We start from the raw sequence: 23170 nt of genomic DNA on the forward strand, positions 1-23170 counted from the left end.
CTATACTTTGTGATCTGTTGAATGCCACTTTGGTGAATTAAAGTAACAATATCCTTCTAAAACATCTAAATCTGTACATTATTCCAAACTTTTGGCCACCAGTGTATGTGTTTCACTAAATTAGCTAATTAAGACAACAAAAATACAAATATAAAATACACAAACTAAAAATCTATATAAACTGGATATTATTACTATTATTAGAAAAGGGACGAGAAAATTAATATAATACAATCCGCGTCCCCGTTACCACAGAAACGTTCTATCCAATCAAAAGTGCCAACAATGGACGTATGACATTTTAAACCAATCATATCAGCTTATACTGGCGCGTGTAACAATTTTAAACGGCGCTTTTTACTATAGATTTGGCAGGTCGACGGTTTTCGTAGTGTTAAAGGAGCTTTTCTAAGATCAACACGTCCCTTTAAAACTCTCTCAGAAGGTAACGGCCGTTCGTACAGTTATATCTCCCTACCGCACCCCACATGCTACGGGGAAGATTTAGCATTGGAACTAAATAACAGGCTAACACTGCTATGAAGCTGTAAGGGGAAGGCAACGTGGGTTTTCTATTTAAATTTGTACTAACTGAGTAAATGGCTTTTTATGTTGTCTATCTGAGTGTCTAAAATGAAATAAAGTATTTTGGATGCATTTTAACGAACGTAAACAAACATAAATGTAAGCAAGTGAACTGTTGCTTGCCTAGCCCAGATCACTGCTACTAGTGTTTATACAACGCAGAAACTTTACTTCCGGTCAGGTCTGTTTCTTATACAAATTACTTTATATATTATAACTTGGTAGAATTAGATAATGTAGATGTTGAGTTAGAACAGAAGTAGAATAGCTATAAAGAGGACGATTGTCTTCTTAACGTATCAAAACATGTATCGTTTAGGAACAATAGGCTCTTTAAGTCTTTTTGAACTTGAATAAATAATTTTAACATTGTTACATGTATTAAATTAATTCTCTGTTTCAGATGTCCTCAGATGAAGGTGAGCGCAATAGTCCTGAGCTACCAAGAGATTCAGACAGGGGCAGCTCAGTTTCCTCTGAACTTCAGGTGAGATTTCATCAACATCACAAATGCAGATGTGCTGTGACATCAAGGCTAAATAACTGACTTTCTGTGATCTATGATTATATAGCTTATATAAGGTATTCTTCACTCTCTTTGGTATTTTCAGGATGAATATGAAGAACTTCTTCGGTATGCTGTTGTAACTCCCAAATATGACCCAAGTCTTCCATCACTGCTATTGAACACATCTCAACTATCCAAGAGTTCACAGCATTCTACTAAAATGGACACACCAGCTCAAACTCCTGCAGGTAAATAAGATTCTTCTCTAGCTTATATAATAACAATATAAGATTCTTTAATAAGCAATACATTGCAGACAAGTATTCAGTGCAAACAATGTTTCTCTCTGTTATTTCAGATAATGAAGCACACTCAAGCACTGAAGTGACACTGATGAGGGCAACTCCTCCCTTAGAGGAACCCAGACCACCAAGTTACATATCTGAGGGTGAAGTAATTAAGCCAAATGATGTAGAATCTCTCAGCCCTCCTGTTTCTTTTACATTACTGAAAAATCTTATGTCTTCAGTTTTAGTGATGACCATTTATTGGATTATTTTAATTTTAGAGAATATTCAAAGCAATAAGCTTCTAGAGGTCTGGTGTTAGTGATTTTACAGCATAGTGCACCCAAAAGCCCATATTCTTTTTTCTGTGGAACGTGAAAAGGACATATTTTTAACGACGTCATAATCACTGATTTCCATATAATGACTGATGATAGTGACTCAAAGCTTAAAGCACTCAGATGTGTAATAAAAGTAGTTGCATGCAACTTGTACTTCATTATACAAGAAGTATTGAGGTTTGAAATTATTGACATAGTCACAAAATTAGATTTTGACTGATTTGATTTGAGAGAGAATATTTGCTTGAATTTCCACGTGTTCATCACACAAAGTGACTGTATGGCTTTAAAAATAGTGCACTTTTATGGGGGCTTGATAACCCTGTGCCACTATTCACTTTCATTATATGATGAGAAGACATGTAAAGATAAAAAATTATGTTATGGAAGGAACTCTTAATTGGTTTGAAATGACCATAGTAAATAATACATTAAATAATGACAGAATTACTAAAACGTATTTCTTTAACTGTGGTAGAATCGCTGCCTTTTTTTTTTTTTTTTTTTTTTACCGGGGCAGCGATATAAATATTGTTAAAGAACAACGTTCAATAGTTAATAGAGATAAATATAGTTTAATTCACCACATCATGCAGTTAATGAATTAATTTTACTGCATCTATTTATTTAAGTGTCAGACAGAATCAGCAAAAGACTTTAATCTCTCCATAGCACCTCACAAATATGGGAATATTACTCAGAAATTAATTGTTAATGCTGTGCTTTGATTGCTGTAATGGCAGTGGTGCATAAAGACTAAACAAAGAATTAAAGAGACAAAACTTCTTGCAGAGGTTTTACTGCACTGACTATTATTCACTGTTAAGCACAGCATGGCTATTATCATGCAAAAACACTTTCCAAACAGTTTTGTCTTGGAATTAATGTGTTTCCCATTATAACAACCACCACTAAAATATTATTGTCAGTAGTCAACCCCACTAATTGACTCGTCGGTTGTTGGACGACTAGTCGATTAGTCGATCACCCTGGCACCCTGTGGCTCATCTGATCAGAATTTAGAGTTGTAACTATCTGTTTCATAATACTGTTTTGCTACAGATGAGAGCATGGTATCCAGGTCTGTTGCATCTGAGGAAAGATCGGAGAGGGCACAAACCAGATCAGACAGATCAGGACAGAGCAGCCCTGATGCTCTGATCACCGTCATGTCTGAGATGTTCATCTCAGAGGAGAACCTGAACAAGATGGAGAACATTTTGGAAATCTGGAGCACAAACCTTAAGGTTTGCATTAAAATAGGATTTGAATTATTGATGTGCTTTTAAATCATGAAATATATTGCAGAAAGTGTTTTGTGGTCTGTGTGTAGAGTAATGTGATGATGGAGCTGAGGAAGTGGAAACTGGCCATTGTAGAGCAACACAGACTGGAGCTTAAAAATGAGAGGGAGAAACATGCAGCCCACATGGCAGCTGTAAACGCTGAGATGGACGGTCTCAAAGATCTGCTCAACACCTACCAAATCTCTAACCAGAGGAAAGATGAGGTAACTGAGATATTGTGACTTAAACTATTTAATCAGTGTTGTTATTACGGAATCAACAGGCCAGTTCTGTTATTTGAAGCTGATGAACATTACATAAAGGTTCAGGGACTCCTACAAGTTACTTAATATAATGGTTTGGGATGCATTATATGGGATTCCAAAAAACTGGGATGATGCAGTATGAGGGATATACACCATTACCAGTCAAAAGTTAGAACTTTTGAAATTACACAAATTGAATTATGGGAATTACACAGTGATCAAGCAATGTTAAATCAAAGCTAGCTTGTATTTTAGCTTCTTAAAATTAGCCACCCTTCTCCTAGATTATGGTTCCCATGTATTCTGTGCACTTGTTGGCTTCTTTTCCTTCAATATCCCATCCAACTCATCCATTTATTTAAAAACAAAATTATTAGTTTTGTAAAGAAATGTATCATAAATAGCCACACTTTATATCTGTCTAAAAAAGAAAACTAATTTAAAGCCTTTAAGCATATGCCTTCAAAGGGATATTATAATCATGAGAAACATAATTCAATCAGGTAGAAGCAGACCGATATCTGATTTTGCTGATACCGATATCCAAGCTGGTGTATAAGTTTGATAACTGATTAATCAGGAGATTCGTTAAATAAAAATAAAAATAAAAAAATTATATATATACACACACATGCATCCGGAAAGTATTCACAGCGTTTCACTTTTTCCACATTTTGTTATGTTACAGCCTTATTCCAAAATGGATTAAATTAATTATTTTCCTCAAAATTCTACAAACAGTACCCCATAATGTTAACTTGAAAGTAGTTTGTTTGAAATCTTTGCAAATTTATTAATAAAATGTAAAAAAAAATCCATGCCATGACACTCAAAATTGAGCTCAGGTGCTTCCTGTTTCCACTGATCATTCTTGAGATGTTCCTACAACTTGATTGGAGTACACCTGTGTTAAATTCAGTTGATTGGACATGATTTGGAAAGGCACACACCTGTCTATATAAGGTCCCACAGTTAACAGAGAATGTCAGAGCACAAACCAAGCCATGAACTCCAATGAATTGTCTGTAGACCTCTGAGACAGGATTGTATCGAGTCACAGATCTGGGGAAGGGTACAGAAAAATATCTGCAGTATTGAAGGTCCCAGTGAGCACAGTGGCCTCCATCATCCATAAATGGAAGAAGTTTGGAACCAACGGGACTCGTCCTAGAGCTGGCTGCCTGGCCAACCCGATGGTCACTCTGACAGAGCCCCAGCATTTCTCTGTGGAGAGAGGAGAAACTTCCAGAAGAACAACCATCTCTGCAGCACTCCACCAATCAGGCCTGTATGGTAGAGTGGCCAGATGGAAGCCACTCCTCAGTTTAAGGCAAATGACGGCCCAACTGGAGTTTGCCAAAAGGCATTTGAAGGACTCTCAGACCATGAGAAACTAAATTTTCTGGTCTGATGAAACAAAGATTGATCACTTTGGCTTGAATGGCAAGCGTCATGTCTTTAGGAAACCTCATCACTTGGCCAATACCATTCCTAAAGTGAAGCATGGTGGTGGCAGCATCATGCTGTGGGGATGCTTTTCAGCAGCAGGAACTGGGAGACTAGTCAGGATCAAGGGAAAGATGAATGCAGCAATGTACAGAGACATCCTTGATGAAAGCCTGCTCCAGAGCGCTCTAGATCTTACAACAGGGCAACGACCTTAAGCACACAGCCAAGATAACAAAGGAGTGGCTACGGAACAACTCTCAATGTCCTTGAGTGGCCCAGACTTGAACCCGATTGAACATCTCTGGAGAGATCTGAAAATGGCTGTGCAACCTGATTGAGCTTGAGAGGTCCTGCAAAGAAGAATGGGAGAAACTGCCCAAAAATAGGTGTGCCAAGCTTGTAGCATCATTCACAAAAAGACTTGAGGCTGTAATTGGTTCCAAAGGTGCTTCAACAAAGTATTGAGCAAAGGCTGTGAATACTTATGTACATGTGATTTTATTTTTATACATTTGCAAAGATTTCAAACTTCTTTTACATTGTCATTATGGGGTATTGTTTGTAGAATTTTGAGGAAAGTAATTAATTTAATCCATTTTGGAATAAGGTTGTAACATAACAAAATGTGGAAAAAGTGAAGTGCTGTGAATACTTTCTGGATGCAGTGTGTGTGTGTGTGTGTGTGTGTGTGTGTGTGTGTGTGTGTGTGTGTGTGTGTGTGTGTGTGTGTGTGTGTGTGTGTGTGTGTGTGTATATATATATTATATACACTCACCTTAAGGATTATTAGGAACACCATACTAATACTGTGTTTGACCCCAAACCAATTTTAGTACAGTGAACTCATTGTCATGTTCAAGAAACCAATTTGAAATGATTCGAGCTTTGTGACATGGTGCATTATCCTGCTTGAAGTAGCCATCAGAGGATGGGTACATGGTGGCCATAAAGGAATGGACATGGTCAGAAACAATGCTCAGGTAGGCCGTGGCATTTAAACGATGCCCAATTGGCACTAAGGGGCCTAAAGTGTGCCAAGAAAACATCCCCCACACCATTACACCACCACCACCAGCCTGCACAGTGGTAACAAGGCATGATGGATCCATGTTCTCATTCTGTTTACGCCAAATTATATATATATATATATATCTCTGTAAGGGGGTTAAGATGGGCGAGGAGGCGGCGAGAACCGGCTTGTCAATATAAATAATAATTTAATGAAAACTTAAATCAAAACACACAAACATAAACACACATGACGGACATGCCCTTAATTCTCTCTCTCTCTCAAATCGTCGTCACCGGCCGCCTTTATCCCTTGCGCGCCCCATCAGGCCAATTGGGGACCGGGCGTTCGACATTCCAGCCCGGCTCCGCTCCACATATACATCAGTGGTCTTTTACTGTGACGGGCACAGACAGGAGTCCAAAATTAATAAAATCCTATATGCAGTTTATTTTTCAATAAAAATTACAATAATAATCATGAAATTATTTGGTGCAAAACTTAACAAGACTTAACAATCCCAAAATACACCGGGGACTCCGTGAGTCCACGGAGGAATAAAATATAAAAAAAAATTGTTGGCCAATATCAGTGTTGATTTTTGCTGATAACAGATAATTCCAAAACTATCGGTGCTGATTAATTGGTAAACCGATATATCTGCCAACCTCTACAATCAAGCGTGTCCAAACTTTAGACTGGTAGTGTATATCCCACACAATATTTTCTATGTGTAGGTCTAAATGTAACCTATTGTGTGATCTTAAAAATGGCCTTAAGTCTCTGCTTTTCAGTCTGTCATTTCCTCTTTGGCCTTTGTCATCTGCAGGTGATAATGAATCTGAGCAGGGCGGTTGACAGGCAGAGAGAGAAACTGGAGCTGATGAGGACTTTCACCCATTGGAGGTTACAGCACAGTGCTGCTAGAGAGGAGGTGAGACGGGTAGCACAGTATGACAGCACACATTCACACAGGGCAGAGGTTTTTCAAACACTTGTTTACTTGTGTCATATTGATTTATTCATAGTTTGGAAAGACTTGTGTTTTCCATCCCATGTTTCCTCTTTGGGAGTTTATAAGAAAAGGATATTCTCTGTCTCCCACTTTCTCTCTCTTTTTCCCCCCTTTTTTTTTTTTTAAAAGAGTATCTGTCATGGTAATAATAAATGAATATAAATCTAGTTGAGCATCTTTAATGCTTTATGTACACATTTTGTCAAACATCTCATGAAATAATATCAGAAGCTGTTTATTTTTTTTTTTGGACAATTCATTTCAAATCAAACTTTGACTTCATATTTAGTTTTTTATTATTTGAATGGGACAGAATGCAGGTGTCTCAAGAATTTTTTTGATAGGGGGCGTGAGTAGTTCGGTGAGTAAAGACACTGACTACCACCCCTGGAGTCTCGAGTTCGAATCCAGGGCATGGTGATTGACTCCAGCCAGGACTCCTCCTAAGCAACCATATTGGCCTGGTTGTTAGGGAGGGTTGAGTCTCATGGGTTAACCTACTCGTGGTTGCCATAGTGTGGTTCTCACTCTCAGTTGGGTGTGTGGTGAGTGGTGCGTGGATGCCGCAGAGAATAGCATGAAGCCACTGCACGCTCCATGTCTCCACGTTAACGTGCTCAACTACGTCACTACGTCACCACGAGGACTTAAGAGCACTTTGAGAATTGGGCATTCCAAATTGGGGAGAAAAGAAAAGATTATTTAAGATTAAGTTCTTTTAAATTGACGCAGCATCTCAAAAATTCTGTTCTTGTGCACAAGACGAAAAGACATCTGTGTATTGCATGTTTACAAAGAAAAACAAACGTGTTCAGTGTGACAAGCCCCTAAGGCCTGTATTTACTAGAGCATTTAAAAAAAATAATTTTTGCCCTGGTCATTTGGAATATTCCAGAAGCATATGGACAATAAGTTAATTTGAAATTTTGGTAAATCAACTAGACCTTCCTTTTTTTGTGATAATTATGACCATTAATTAAAATTCAGTCACAATATTAAGAAAATATTTAATTTAAACACAAAATTCTAAACCGCTAAATGTTTTAATTGGTCTTGATGGCTGTGTGTGCCAGGCTCAGCTTGGCAGGCTGGCCGAGCAGCACTATAATTTGAAGCTCAAGAGAAAGGTCTGGGCAGGCTGGCACTCACTCATCCAGAATAGGTGGCGAGAGGATGTGGAGAGAGCATGTTGTGCCAGGGCAGAGGACATCTGCATGCAGCTCTCTGCAGAGTATGAGGCAAAGATGGCACAGGTGGGTGTAGCCCATACAAGGGCCTTAGCAAAAGCAATACATTAATCTTAAATTTGTGCTAGGAGATTCTTGTTTTGAGGATCTAGGTTTAAGTGATTCAAGTTGGCCTACATGTGGACATATTAGAAATTTCGTTTTGTGTTGTTTAGAATGTAGAGGAGCTCCAGAAAGCTCAAGCTGAGATTCAGAGGCTGCACACTGAGCGAGAGCATTATGAGGACTCTATGAAGAAAGCTTTCATGCGTGGGGTCTGTGCTCTGAACATCGAAGCCCTTACCATGTTTAACACTGGAGAAGCGGGTAGACTGGACCGTGGTAAGATAATAGTAGTTTGTCTTCAATCAAGCGATAATGATCTGATTTAGGAAGGCATGATGTACAAGCTTAATGCGATCGTTACATAATTAATGTTTATGTGAAGATAAATACCTTTTAAATGCCGATTCCTATATATTATGATATAAAAATGTTCTAAATAGTTTTGTATGTAATAAAATCTCTGCACATTAGGGATCAAGTGTTGGAAAATTATGAATTAGACAAGGCCATTTCTTGATAATTGAATATGCCCTAGGCAACTAACATGGCAGCTAAATCAGATTGATTTCAGTAAAGGTTTTATACCGTCAGGCTTTATTAATCAAAAGTTTAATATTCCTGCATCCTAATCAACCTGTTTCCCTGCAGTCAACCAGAATGAAGCTGTAGTTGCAACATGTTCCTCTTTTATATAGTAAAATAAGCTTATATAAGCAGACAGCTGTTAAATTCTGTGAAGTGTGTAGTTTTTTCCAATGTTGTTCCTAATGTGCATGGACAACTTTAAGTAAACCATTCATAGGTTGAAAAAAGCTTTTGTGGTGATTTAAAAAGTGTATATATATATTTTTATTAATATTGTTAACAAATTGATATGTAAGGACTACAACAGTTGTCAGTTTTATCAGGCACATACAATCACATGTTTGTGGTAGTTGTCGTCCTTTTGTAACAACTTGATAGCAACATACGATTTTATAAAACACAGCAGCATCAAAATACACATTTGAGGTGTGAGTGTGTAAATTGTTGCAAGACATAATGTGAAAGTCTCTTAAAGGGATAGTTCACCCAATTAAGAAAATTCTCTCATCATTTACTCACCCTCGTGCCGAAAGTTTTTAGAAGAATATATCAGCTCTGTTGGTCCTTTCAGTGCAAGTGAATGGTTGCCAGAAATCTGAAGGTCCAAAAAGCAGATTGAAGCAGTTTAAATGTAATCAATAAGACTCCAATGGTTTAATCCAAAGCGATATGGTGGATGTGGGTGAGAAAAAGATCAGTATTGAAGTACTTTTTTACTATAAATCTCTTTCACATGTTATTAATTAATTCCTCTCACTCTTTAAGTGCTGGAGTGATTGTTGGGAGTGAGAGTCAAAGTGAGAATTTGAGATTAAAAGAATTAATTCTGATCTGAAAGAATGTGCAGGGCTGTAAATCTTCATGCTTCCGTGTGAATATTATTTTTTGTATTTAGACAGTATACATATAATAACTTCCAAAGATATAGATCAGCCTTGATGCAATGTCATCATTCCAGATTGTACCACTAATCTGGTCCCAATATTTTGTTGTAGATGCTCCACCTCCAGGGGATGAGCCAAGCATCAGCTCATTGGCCAATCACACACAAAGGACTGTCTCATCTGCACGGCTCAGTCCAATTGTCATGGAGACTCCAATACAGCTGGCCTCCTCCATCAGCAATACAGAGGATGTGGAGATGGTAAGAGGGGCAAAAAACGGACTGTGGTTGGATACAATCGATTTCTCGTACACAAGCACTCTCAATTTTTTTTATCAGTAGCATTGTTTTCATAATGAGTGCATTTACATGCTCAACAATACCATAACTATTAAAAATCAGCCTTTTCAAAAAAACTAAAGAATAAAAAAAAACTCTTTAAATGGGATTGTATTGTTTTTTTACATCAAAATGTGAACAGGCATGCGCAAAACTCATGCGCACGTTGGATAAGCTGGTTACAATGCAGGTAAAGGTGCTTATATGAAAAGCCTAAAATCGGTAATGTGCAAAAAATCAAAGTGTGCTGATCAGTATTAGCTTAAACCATTTAGGAATGTACCCTGATGTAAGAAAACCATTAAAGAGGTTTACATTGACTGCTTGTTTAAGTATAATTGTTGTAAAATCACGCATGTAAAAGCTCTCATTGTTGCGATTTAAGATAAGATAGACTTTGGGACAATAAAGGAAATTTGTCTTTGATGCATACAGTGCAGTATCTGCTGTTTAAAAACAAGTGCATACATGCAGTACATACACAAGCTATCACCCATACACAGACTGCCATCAACCAGCCAATTGCACACTGCCCGTCGGACAACACACCTGTAGTCATCATAAAAATCATCATAAAAAAAAACAAGGTGTATAAGTTTATAGTTACAATTATAAACAGTGTTATGGGGTAAACCTCTGGCTGACTTGCCATTTAGGGCCTTGATAGACAGGGGGACAAAGGATTTCTTAAAACGGTTGAGCCTACACTGGGGGGCTCTGAAACTTCTGCCTGAGGGAAGAAGCTGAGACTCAGGGTTGAGAACATGAGTGGGGTCTGAAATAATTTTTTGGGCCTGTCTGATGATTGTTTCTTCAAAGACAACCTGGAATGTGGGATGCTGCCTGACTCCCATGATTTTCATTGCTCTCTGTGTTAGCTGTGGAATCTGGGCTTTCAACTGTACACTGAGATTGCCAAACCAGGCTGAGATGCCATACCGCACGATGCTCTCAACTATAGTGTGGTAGAAGCTGCATTCATCAAGGGTTCAGACAACGTCCTGTTCACCCTGACCTGCTGGCTGTGGTTGGTCAGAAATGAGTGGTACCACTTAATAATAAACGGGTTGACATTCATCTGCTGCAAAATTGTTAGGAGAACATGAGGCTGCAGAGTGTTTAGGGCTGAGCTAAAATTTGACAAACAACAGTCTAGCATAGGCCCTAGGATTCTCAAGTGTTTAGTCACTAGGTGCACTATGCTGTTGGTTGCATCATCAGTGCCTCACTCGTGTCTTAATGCAAACTTGTAGGGATCTAGCTGTGGGCCTACATCCAGCTGTAGTTTGCTCACAATGAGCTTCTCCATACAGTTCATCACAACAGAGCTTAAAGCAATAGGTCTAAAATCATTATTGTCCTGTGGACCGGGTTTCTTAGGGACTGGTGTGATGATTGCCTGATGGTGATTATATGTATGGTGTGATGAGACACTTTATTTGAAGATCAGGCTTGAATATGGTTCTTTAAACATAAGTTTGTATTAGGTTTGTACCTTTAAAATGCAATTTTGCATGAAAATGCAAATTTTTTTCTCAGGATCTTTAAAAAAAAAAAGCATATGGGCCTAATTGTTTTTTTTCTAAAACAGTTTATATTACGATATAATCTTTCAGAAATTTGATCTATCTCCCTTTTCACAGGAGCAGTTTGTCTCTCAGCCTGGCTCAAGCACAGTTCCAAGAAAAGAAACTGTTCTTTCAACCACAGTGGTGAAATCTACTGTACCACCAGTAGGCAGTACAACCTCTTTCAGACAGGTACCAGATGTAACTGCAAGTTTTTTAAATAAATATTTAGTTTGAACCTGATAGCAGCATTTACTTATAATAGGACATAATTTCTAAGTTTATCCGTCAAATTTTATGTACATTTTGGTGACATTTATATACTCTATGTCCTGAAAACTATTTGCTTTTAATGCCATTACTACTGCTTGTTTCTAAATGTATTTTTTTTAAATAGTTAAACTCTCGGATAGTTACAGCTGGCAAGCAAAAAGCCTCTAAGATGGTAACTGCTCGTTTGAAAGGGCGGGCAGAGCCTAACCGAGTGGGCCGGCCCCCTGGTACCCTGCATCATATGGGCGTGGCCCCTCCTATGAGTTCCATCGTCGTGGAAAGACACCACCCTGTCACTCAGGTACATGCCTACAAGTTTCAACATACGAGGAAAATGGAACATCAAACACAATAGTGAGTTTGATCAGTGCTCTTTCCCTCTTTCCCCTTTGCAGCTTACAGTTGGCCAAGCAACAGCAGCTAAATTCCCTCACTCCGTTCTTCAGAGTCAGACTGTCTCCAGCAGGAAGAGCTCCTCCAGTCAGCCCAGAGGCCCCTCCACCTTTCACATCCAGTCTATCAAAGTAGTGGACTAACACACACACACACACACACACACACACACACTTTTGTCTGTCAGGGCTCAAGTTTGGATACCTTTTTATACAGCTGTACACATGTTATATGATTTCTCATGCACTAATGTTTGGCTTTACATTTTTGAAATTCTGAAAGTATCATTAGTTTGTCAACTTCAAAGGCTGTTAATTCAGCTTTAAATGACGTTAATACATTTTTAGTACAAAATGTAAATTTTTATGAAACATCGGAAATGAAGGTAAGGTGTTTTTATACAATTGCCAAATAGGTTTTTCTTTTTAAAAATTTTTTATTGATGAAACATTATTTATTAAGGGATGTGGTTTATTTATTATTGTTGTTTGCAACTGTCACCATTCACTTGATAATGTATTCAATGCAGCTAGAACATTCATACAATTGCTTGACATAGCCATAATCATATTCTGCTACAATTTCATGATTCATTGTTTCAGATCAGTCAACTACAGTACTGTATTTGTTGATACTATACCTTAATTCACATGTATTAAAAAATATAAATTGGTGGATTTCAAAGTCTGTTGTACAATAAAGCATCGTTTTTTTTTAGTTCATAGCAGGCTTTCATTTTTGCGTAGCATCTTGGATTCATGAAACTGTGCATTTCCGTGAATCAGTGTCTGTTCCTTCCATTCTTATTTTCTCTAGGAATGAGACAAAATGTATACAATCAGGCATATGATTGCTAATTTAATTGCAAAAGTCATGTAAAATTATTAAAGTATCTGGACAATTTAAATTAAATATAAAATGTTTTTAATAAGTTATATTATTGTTTTTAATTTTGTAAAATATAAATATCTAGAGATGTGCAAAAACTTCTTACCGGCAATCTTTGTATTCCCAACAGAAAGCAGTCCCTCATAGAGTCCTTTGGCTGCGCTGCTCCCTGCAATCATGATACCATGAAGCCAGATCAGAAGCATTCTGTTTCCATGCTCTTGGAAACTGTTGGGACCTAGAAACATATAATACAAGGGGTCTTAAAGGAACCGTTCACACAAAAATGGTAATTTTCTCATAATTTTCTCACCATTATGCGGTCTCAAACTCATATCAATTTCTTTCTTTTATGAACAAAGAAAGTTTGATGGAGATATGAGGTGCTTTTGTCCGTACAATGCAAGTTAATGGGACCAATACTTCCAAGTTCCAAAAAGGATTTAAAGGCAGCATAAAGGTAATCCATGTGGTTTAATTCATTCTGAAGCTATACGATTGGTTTTGGATGAGAACAGACCAAAATGCAACACATTTTTACATCTGCAGGGTGCGATCATGATTTGAAGATTGATTGCACTTCCTTGCACTTGATGCATGTGCAGAGCACTGTAGACTTGCTCAAGGTTGGAAAAAACAAAGCGTATTGCAGTGGTACACTGGTAAGGAGACCAGAGACCAACCATTTTGAATGGATGTCATTTGAGAAGATGCTTCAGTACAATGAATAAACTGCTTTTGGGAAGAAAAAACTTATCACTTAATAAATGAACCACCTGTTTGCTAAACTTAAACATGTTTTACATAGGGCTTGGCGATAAAACGATATCGATATCAGCGCGATAGCTTTTCTTCTGTCAACAACTCAAACTACATGTAAAACAAAGAATCACAATGATTAAAATAAATTTTCATACTGTTTCAATGCCTTAAACAATCTCAAAGTTAGCGTTTGGATTTAAAATCAAAATTCCTTACACATTTTTGATTTTGTGGCACAAAGAATCTGCGGATCAGTAGCGCACTGCAAACGCAGCGTATGTGAAAGCACTATAGCACGTGCTGCTCCTGTACCGCATACGTACCGCACACGAACTGCACACGGAGTATGTGTGAAACGGGCATCAGACTGTAAGAAGTTGCTATTGCAGCTACGCAGGTCACCGCGTTTCGGTTCCCAGATTGATTCCATCTTGACTGCAAGAAATGACGACGGTTACACCCTCTCATCATTTCTAGTGAGCAGCACGACAAAACAACAGTGCCGGTTAGGTTTACATTTATTAATTTGGCAGACGCCTTTATCCAAAACGACTTACAATAGAGGAAAACAGAAGTGAATCATCTTAAGGAGACATTTGTACTAAAAGTGCCATGTTACAAAGTTTCACTAGCATCAGAATAGCATTCAAAACAGATTTAAGTGAATCACACTTCACTGTTGCCCGGGCCGCACCATAACGTTTTTTTCTTTCTGAATTTAGTTTTATTAATCAGCATGTTCCAAGCCTTTAATAATAAACAAATAGATTTTAGTTCTAGTTTTGTGAAATTATTCAGATTTCATCATCTCTGACAAGGATGAAGACAAAACAATTACTAGTTTGTAGCCTAGTCTTTCTCACTTTAATGAAAATAGAAAAATGGTGCATTCAGACTTTTAAATTTTCAAAGGTTTCTCTCTGGAGATACCCCTGAACCCTCATACAGTATCCTTCCTCAGCCATAAGGGCTTCTATACCCCCATACTTTGATACCTGTATGTAAAGAAATATGAAAATAATTTTAATGTAAAAAAAAAAAACCAATTATGATTCAAAATGAACAGATCATCTTATAACATTCATATCCAAATACACTCAATTGATAAACTAAAAAATATTGTAATATTTTCATAGAAGATCCCTCAGACACCACTGCGTTGGCGGTGTTTGGGCCCCCAACACAGTATTGTAAAGACTATTTAGACTGTTTAGGATTTTGTATTCTCTTTTTTTTTGGAAATTTAAAAAAATGTGCAATGTGCAAATGTGATTTAATATCGATATCGAATTATATGAAAAATATTGTGATAATATTTTTTGCCATATCGCCCAGCCCTAGTTTTATTAACAATTTTGCAACAGGCAGGTGTCAGTTTACAGCTCTCCCCATTTATTTGTGTGGTCGGGACACCCTGAATGTGGTTTAGTGACATCAGGGCCATTATATGATTGGCTTAGAAAACTCATGTGATCCAAGACGTTACGCTTTATACTATGGTAAAGCTGCGGTGGATATCTCAGTATATAAAAAAACAAAACTCATGCCCATGTGTAAAGCAGTGTCAGAGTAATCAAATAAATAAATAATAGTGAAAAGTGTAACATTTTGGTCTGTTCTCACCCAAACCGATCAGGTTGCTTCAGAAGACATGGATTGAACCACCTCAGTTGTATGCATGATCTTTATGCTGCCTTTGTGTCCTTTTTGGACTCATTGACGTATTGTATGGAAATATTCACATCATACCACCATCAAAATATTTTCTTTTGTGTTCAACAGAAGACAAAGTCGTATGAGTTTGAGTCGGCATAAGGGTGAGCAAATAATGAAATAATTAGCAATTTTGGGTGAACTATTCCTTTAAGGGTCAAAGTTTCTGATTTAGGTTTATGTATCTATTCATTAAAGGTAATGAAATCATTCAAGAATCATGAGCAGAAGAAAAATTCACTTTCAGTTCAGTGCAACAATTTACATAAGAATTGTTTTAATGAAAGATTTACACAGATATTTTATCTCATGTTTCATGAATTACGTGAAAAAATTATTTGATATTAAGATGAGCAAAGACCTGTCCACTGCTCCTCGATGGCAGCCACTTCATCCTCTGTGAACTCCCAGAACTCAGCCAGTTTCTTCCAGTCATTGCACTTCAGATGTTTGTATGCAAGATCCCATATTATATCACGCATCTGCTTTGTTTCAGGGGAGTGATCCAATTTAAACGTCATGGGTAATTCGTTATGAAGGCTCTCGATAGCATCTGTATTAGTCTGAAAGGGTAATCAAATAATTTCAAGCTCTGAAAAGGGCCGGAAGCCAGGTGAAGAAATAAGCACAGGTACCTATACCTACAGCACAGAAACTATTATTATTCCATGTTCATTGTGTTGCTCATTTGTGGTTCAGAATGAAGGATGAGACCAATCATTTTTGACATATCCAACCCTTGTGCAAATAAATCTGCTGTGGTGACATTTAAGAATAGAATTACACATGCTTTGATATTGCATTACCCCTCCCACTCTGGGTTTAGTTGAAAATGACTGAGGTTATGGCAGGGTGTAACAATTATTTGTTAGAAAATGTACTTCATTTTTTCACTGTTTGCTTTGGCCCTCTTTCAAACACAGAATACCAACCAGTTGAAATGTATGTTTCCATTTGAAATATCTCTCAGCTTTGATGATCATATCCACAATGATCACCATATTTCCTCTGGCTGCCACTCTGAGGGCCGTCTTATGTTGCTGTGACAGAAAATACGTTCATAAATAACTCTTCACATAATATATTTCTCTACTGCCTTTAAGAACTGTTATGAGGCACTGTGAAATGTCAGAGACTGTCTGTCACCCTGTCCTCAATTTCTAGATCCACCCCAGCTTTCAGAATCATCTCCACCACATCCACCTTCCCCATCTCAGCAGCTATATGGAGTGCAGTCTGCCCCATCTGAGTGTTAAATAATAATTCAATACTGAGACAGAAGAACACTATGACAAATGTTATTTCAGAAATGATGGCTAAAAGTAAGAAACTCACATGATCTGTCACATTTGGATCACAGCCAGCTTCTATTAAGGTGTGGATTACTGGAATATGACAGTTCTTCACCGCTACATGGAATGGAGTCTGCAAATGCTGTAATGATCGATCAATCAATGAGTCTTGATTGTTTGTAAATGGCTTTTAATACAGCTCATCCAATCTTAACACATTTTTTTTTTAATAATTCTACCCTCTTACCATGAAGGAAATAATTGAAAGTTCAGTAATCAATCTCACCTGGTTCTGAGCGTTCATTTGGGCTCCATTATTGATGAGAAGTTTCACTATTGGAAAGTGGCCCCTCTCGCAGACTGGATGTAGAGGGCTGCTTCTGCTCTGAAAATAGATGAATACAGGTAAATATTCTGTAATAATATTTTTAAAATCATCATCTCTGCACATATTTGGTACATACTAAGGTGAATATGTTTGGGTCACAGTCTGCCTCTAACAGGGTCTGTACACAATCTTCATGAACTCCCTCTGCAGCCAAATACAGAGCCGACTGTCCAGCCTACACACCACCCAAAATAAATCATATGAATACTTGGATTAATGTAAATGTCATTCTAATTCATGTTATGTATAATTCTGGAATAGTGTACCTTAGTTTGTTCAAAAATATTTTTTTAAAATTACAGTATGTTGGACAGTTTACCTGGTTGACATCATTGCGAATGTCAAAGTTGTCTAGAAGTAGCTGCAGAGCTTCACGTTGACCATTCCTGGCTGCCAGGTGCAAAGGTGTGTCCCCAACCTGTCAAAAATGGTTGAGAATGATAAAACCAGGTCCATTTGTAACATAATAAGATTTTCTTGAGGGGCATAAGCACAGTACACATTATGGACACATTGCATGGCATCCCGGTAAAGACATTTGGAATATTTTTGTGCACTTTTGACTTCTGCACAGTGATCATAGTTTATGTGTCCCAAATTACCCAATGTCACTGCATATGTACACAAAATGTACTTGCTTCCATCCTGAAAATTGTTAAAGTCACAATATGCACTTATTTTGTTACTCAGTTAATGAGATACATTTAAATGAATATATAAATACCAACCACATTGCCAAAAGTATGTGGAGAACCCCTTCTATATTACTGGATTGGCTAGTTCTACTATAACCACACTACTAGGTGTATAAAATCAAGCTCACAGCCATGGAAACTATGATAGAGAAGCAAAAGTAGGACAAACTCTCTATTGATGCCCATAGTTTTGACATTTGAAATTGTATGTCAGTAGTTCAAGTGTCCACATACTTTTGGCCATGTAGTGTAGCTCTTAAATCGTTTTTGATTTTTATATGAAAGAAAACACCGTTTGAAAAAGATCACATCACAAATTCTCTAAATATCAAATTTACTATACAAGACATAAAACCGAACAAGGCTATAAGTGAACCTTATTTTCCTCCATGGTGGCCATGTTGTAAGGTTCTTCCATCAGCATCTGTAGCATCCTAACGCAGCCATGTGCTGCAGCCAGGGCAAAAGGCCTATTACCATACTGACAGAAAAACAGCAGGAACACCTTAATGTTTGAGTGTTTTGAACACAGTTTTACTATCCCCCCATTGAACCTCTACCTTCCATTTAGATTATTATTGACATTTTGGTAGTAAGAAGGGCTGGTTATTCCTTACTTCATCTTCTTTGTCAAGTTCTCCCATTTGCAGGTCATCAAAAATGTGTGCCACAATATCAGTGTGATTGTTCATGGCAGCACAGTGCATCATATTCATTCCCTCCTAAACACAGAATGATTTGAGTTGTTACACTGTAATATCTAACAACTCCAATGACTATTATGTATAAACAGTTTTAGTAATTTTCAACTGTTGTGTAGGGACCAAGGGTGTAAAGTAATGAATTAAAAATACTCACATTACTGTAATTAAGTAGTTTTTCCCAGGAATTGTACTTGAAGTAGTTAATTTTTTTTATACTTTTACTTGAGTATGTTTTAACTGCTGTAACTGTACTTTAAATGTGCTATTTTCCCACCGTCTTTGTTCGCTACTTCCTTGTCCTGATTTAATTTTTATCCATCAACATGATTGGCAAGGGAGAGTCTCATCAATCATATCACACATAAAATACTTGAAAGGCAGCGGTAGATCAAAAGCCAACTGTAATGAATGTGGAGGATGCCTCAAACACATTTCAACATCTGAACATCACAGCAGCACTTGAAAGGGCTTTTCGCAGTGAAAAAGGCCAATTGCTTGATCGTGTCATGCGAGTTTAACTTGCTCAAGCCAGATATCAGCATTAATCCTGCCTCTAATTTGAAGAAACATATCAAGTTAAATTTCATATTTCTGCTTACTAGATTCTGTGTGTCTACAATGTATCCTATATATTAGCTACTTATCACTGAGATTATTGGGTTGATGTGAGAGATTAAGACAATGTTATCAATAGGGCTGGGCGATAAAACAATCTTGATGTTTATCTGAAAAGAGTGGGAGAGAGAGAGAGAGAGAGAAAGAGATGTCCTCGATATCGATGATAAACTTTTGAGTAATTTACTAAGCCTATGCTCTACATCTAGACCAGGGGTGTTCATTACATCGATCGCGATAGCAAGACAACCACTGGTTGGTTGATCTAGATGAAATATAAAAGATTGACTTTTTATTTCCTGATGTCTGTAGCTGCATGCTGTTTGATTGAGAGGCGCTAATGTTTCTGTGCTGTTCTGAACATTCTGTAATGTGATCAAATACACTTTATAATTCTGCCAATGCCCATCTTGATGAGGCATTAATGCAAACACAGTCGGTTTGGTCTAAAGTGAATGTAAAAAGTGTGACAAAAAACATATTTGTATCAAAAAGTTGGACTTGAAGTGTGCACGTAATCGAACTGAGCACTGTATAGTAGGCTATATATAAAGGCTATTAATCAAACAACATTAACAAGGAAACGAGAAAACCACTCATACTATTGGCCGAATAACTTGAGCTTTAAAAGTATTAATGTAATAGAATAAAACAGTGACATTTTAATAATAATATTTTTAGTTGTTTTTAATAATACGATGATGATAAAACTATTTATAATTATGTTTAGCCTTTTTCATGTTTTTTCTAATGCATGACAGAAAAGTATCATCATTTGCAGAGCAATACTTCAGGCAGAATATTCCACCAGTCACAAACTTCAGAAAATTGTGCATCATGCAGTAGAATGAGAACACAACTATTTCTTGGATTAAAAGATACAAGAACTAAATCAATGTTGAACATCGTATCTCAAAAGGAGGACAATGTGCCCCACATGTGCTACTTAATGAAATAATTCACACAAAAATGAAAAATCTCTCATCATTTACTCACACTCATGCCATCCCAGATGTGTATAACTTTCTTTCTTCAGAAGAACACAAATTAAGATTTTTAGAAGAATATTTCTGTAGGTCTATACAATATGAACGCCAAAATGTTGATTCTCCAAAAGCACATAAATGCAGCATCAAATAATCCATATGACTCCAGTTGTTAAATCCATGTCTTCAGAAGTGATATGATAGGTTGGGTGAGAAAAATATAAATATTTAAGTACATTTTTGCTAGAAATCATTCTCCCTGCCCAGTAGATGGCGATATGCATGAAGAATGTGAATCACCAAAAACAAAAGAAGAAGAAAGTGAAAGTTAAAGTGGAGATTGACTGAGCAGGGAGGATAATTTATAGTAAAAATGTACTTAAATATTAATCTGTTTCTCACCACATCTATCATATCTCATCTGAAGACATGGATTTAACCACTGGAGTCACATGGATCAGGCTACTTTTATGCTGTTTTATGTGATTCTTGGAGCTTCAAAATGTTGGCCCCCATTCACTTTCATTGTATGGACCAAAAGAGCTGAAATATTCTTCTGGCTGGCATAAGGATGACTAAATAATGAGAGAATTTACATTTTTGTGTGAATTATTGGTTTGAAGGCCGATAGAGCACCTGTACCAAACAAATGCTCTACCCCGTTTATTGTGCAGGACATGACACGCCAAGTGATCCTGCTTTTTTTATTGGATTTATTTTGAGTTTTTTTGCATTCCTTGCATTGTTTTGAACATGTTTTATGCGCAACAGTAACTCTGTCAACATTAAGGGAAATTTAGACCTTACACATAAACTGATTTTAAATGTAATTGTTTCATACATTACAATATAAAATGGGGATCATTGTATTGAAAATAACTATTACATCTTTAATTTCTGTAAATATGTTGCCCTTTTATTTAAATTTTTTCCATCAGATTCATGTCGTGTTTACAGTATCATAGATAAGTGATGTATTTTCAGTCAAAAACACCCATAAAACACCTGTATTTTTTATTCTTTCTGGCAAAAAGCCATGAAAGGGAATATAAATTACGGTATGTGTGCCTCATTTTTAAATAGCAGCATAGAGTTTTTATTATAAAGGGGCATAGCTTTGCAACTCAGTACTCAATTCTCACTACTCGTAAGTACTTATAAATGAGCTACTCTTTTACTCTTACTTGAGTAGTTTATAGGACAGGTACTTTTACTCTACTCAAACTACATTTTTGAAGAAGTAACAGTACTTTTACTTGAGTATTATTTTTCAGTACTCTTTCCACCCCTGGTAGGGACCCAATTGATTTAAGGACATTTTTGTTTATTTTTGTATAATTAACAATTTTGTTCTGTGTTGGGTTGCCAATTAATGTCCAATATAAATCTGGGTCCTGAAGCTAAACAAGTTGAGAACAATGAAACTTGAACTAAGAATCCACAATGTTATCATTTGTAAAATAACTTCAATCCTCACAGAATTTTCAATACTTTGGTCAGCCCCTCCTTGCACAAGTAACTTCAGGATTTCCAGACTCCCAAACCATGCTGCTAAGTGAATAGCAGTAAGTCCATGCTGTGGAAAGACAGCATGAATATCTTACTGATGTTAGAGAAATACTGTCAATCTTTAATGTTGGAGCCAACATACCTTATCTTGTAAATCTAGTTTGGCTCTTCTTCGAAGTAGCACGTCGACTGCTTCCACGTTTCTGAAGGCCACAGCATAATGAAGAGCAGTACGACCATGCTAACATGAGACACAAGAATAGTAAGAACTGCTCTGAGATGGTGAACAAATAAAGCTATCCGTATTTCCTGCTGTGCACTTCAACATTTCTTACGCAAAGTATTAAGTAATGTGTAACGGAGTTAAAAGCAGTTTATTCACATACCACATTCTTGGCGTTGACATTAACACTTTTTCCGAGAAGCTTCATGGACTCCACATTGTTTTTCTTTGCAGCTTCAATAAAATCTTTCTCAGCCTCCAGCACTGCAGTTAGAATGATAAATTGAAAATTCAACTCTTAAGCATGCATTTACAAATAAAGTACTGCAGTGGGACAATGGTACAGTAATGGTATCACCTAACATGGTATTTTTATACATTATACATGCACTTCAAAAAATGCCATGTTACTGCACCATGTACCAAAAACCATGATACTACCATTATTAATTTTGTTAGTGCAGTTCTACTTTGAATGACATAACGAATAAAGGGGAAAAATGACATTGTAATCCACACACTTCTACAGAATAATGGCTTTGCATCTCAATGAATCTAAAATTGTAAATGTATGCTCGCTGATAAAATTACTATGGTGTATACACAGGTGTGTGTAAACATCACTAAGTACAGTTTGTGTTTGGGGTGTTCACTTGAACCACCACTTGAAGACATGATGTCATGTGTGACACATTTAAGTTCAAGCCAATGATACACATAGATCAGTTACAGAAATAACATCAATGTCATTGTGATGAGGACACTATTCTGTACTCTGAATGTATTTGCAGTTTCTGAAGTTACAACCTGATTCCCTGAAATCTATATAACAGACAATGGTAGACTGCTATCAATTTAAGCATTTAGTCTAATGAACTGACAATTCAGAACATCCATATCCAAAGGTCAGAAACTCGATAGTTTGGACACACTTGACTGAACTTGATTCTCATTATCCAATTATAATAATTGTATTATCTTAAGTGTGAAAAGATGATATTGGTTATACATTATATACTGCAAGTAAATATTAGTTCTACAATCAAACAGGAAAGTCTATACTTACACATCTCACTACTGTCATAACCACCATCTTCACTTATGTCCTTTTGCAGTATAGAATCTCTGAAACCTTTGATGTAGTCTGAATTTAACAACATTTTGGGATTAAGGTTCTCCCTCTTCCAAACAGATTGTTTCAGTATTTGGTCCCGTAAAGCTAGTGCTCTCTTCTCCATGATATCTTAGTGGTTGGACAAGCTCTTTGACTTTGAGACTTGTGTTTTTTGTAAAATAAGTCTGGAGGATGGCTTTAT

The 23170-nt window shown here is 36.9% G+C and overlaps 2 protein-coding genes across 2 annotated transcripts; one reads left to right on the forward strand and one right to left on the reverse strand.

Moving 5' to 3' along the window:
* The first annotated feature begins 338 nt into the window (after positions 1-338).
* poc5 (POC5 centriolar protein homolog (Chlamydomonas)) lies at positions 339-12243 on the forward strand. The gene is made up of 13 exons (XM_052093996.1): positions 339-445; positions 989-1072; positions 1197-1341; positions 1452-1541; positions 2784-2968; positions 3055-3231; positions 6561-6665; positions 7820-7999; positions 8149-8314; positions 9619-9767; positions 11489-11605; positions 11811-11987; positions 12082-12243. Exons 2-13 carry the CDS (start codon positions 989-991, stop codon positions 12220-12222), a joined length of 1716 nt encoding a protein of 571 aa, XP_051949956.1. The 5' UTR covers positions 339-445; the 3' UTR covers positions 12223-12243.
* A 508-nt stretch (positions 12244-12751) lies between these two features.
* Positions 12752-23092, reverse strand: ankdd1b (ankyrin repeat and death domain containing 1B). Its single transcript, XM_052094007.1, has 15 exons — positions 22921-23092; positions 22018-22118; positions 21774-21872; positions 21600-21698; positions 18435-18539; positions 18194-18298; positions 17442-17540; positions 17199-17297; positions 17021-17119; positions 16778-16876; positions 16589-16687; positions 16375-16482; positions 15804-16005; positions 13074-13205; positions 12752-12891 (listed from the first exon to the last, which is right to left on the reverse strand). Exons 1-15 carry the CDS (start codon positions 23090-23092, stop codon positions 12836-12838), a joined length of 1674 nt encoding a protein of 557 aa, XP_051949967.1. The 3' UTR covers positions 12752-12835.
* Positions 23093-23170: the final 78 nt, after the last annotated feature.

The sequence above is a fragment of the Xyrauchen texanus genome, chromosome 3 (genome assembly GCF_025860055.1).
Source record: "Xyrauchen texanus isolate HMW12.3.18 chromosome 3, RBS_HiC_50CHRs, whole genome shotgun sequence".
NCBI classification, from domain to species: Eukaryota; Metazoa; Chordata; class Actinopteri; order Cypriniformes; family Catostomidae; genus Xyrauchen; species Xyrauchen texanus.

Bases quoted from the DNA above. Each gene is read 5' to 3' on its own strand.
- poc5 (XM_052093996.1), top strand. From the start codon at position 989: ATGTCCTCAGATGAAGGTGAGCGCAATAGTCCTGAGCTACCAAGAGAT. The intron at 1,073-1,196 runs GTGAGATTTCAT...TGGTATTTTCAG, and splicing joins CAGTTTCCTCTGAACTTCAG to GATGAATATGAAGAACTTCT. The intron at 9,768-11,488 runs GTAAGAGGGGCA...CCCTTTTCACAG, and splicing joins ATACAGAGGATGTGGAGATG to GAGCAGTTTGTCTCTCAGCC.
- ankdd1b (XM_052094007.1), bottom strand. From the start codon at position 23,092: ATGGAGAAGAGAGCACTAGCTTTACGGGACCAAATACTGAAACAATCT. The intron at 21,873-22,017 runs GTATGTGAATAA...GTCTCATGTTAG, and splicing joins ATGTCAACGCCAAGAATGTG to CATGGTCGTACTGCTCTTCA. The intron at 17,541-18,193 runs GTTCACTTATAG...CATTTTTGACAG, and splicing joins CCACCATGGAGGAAAATAAG to GTTGGGGACACACCTTTGCA.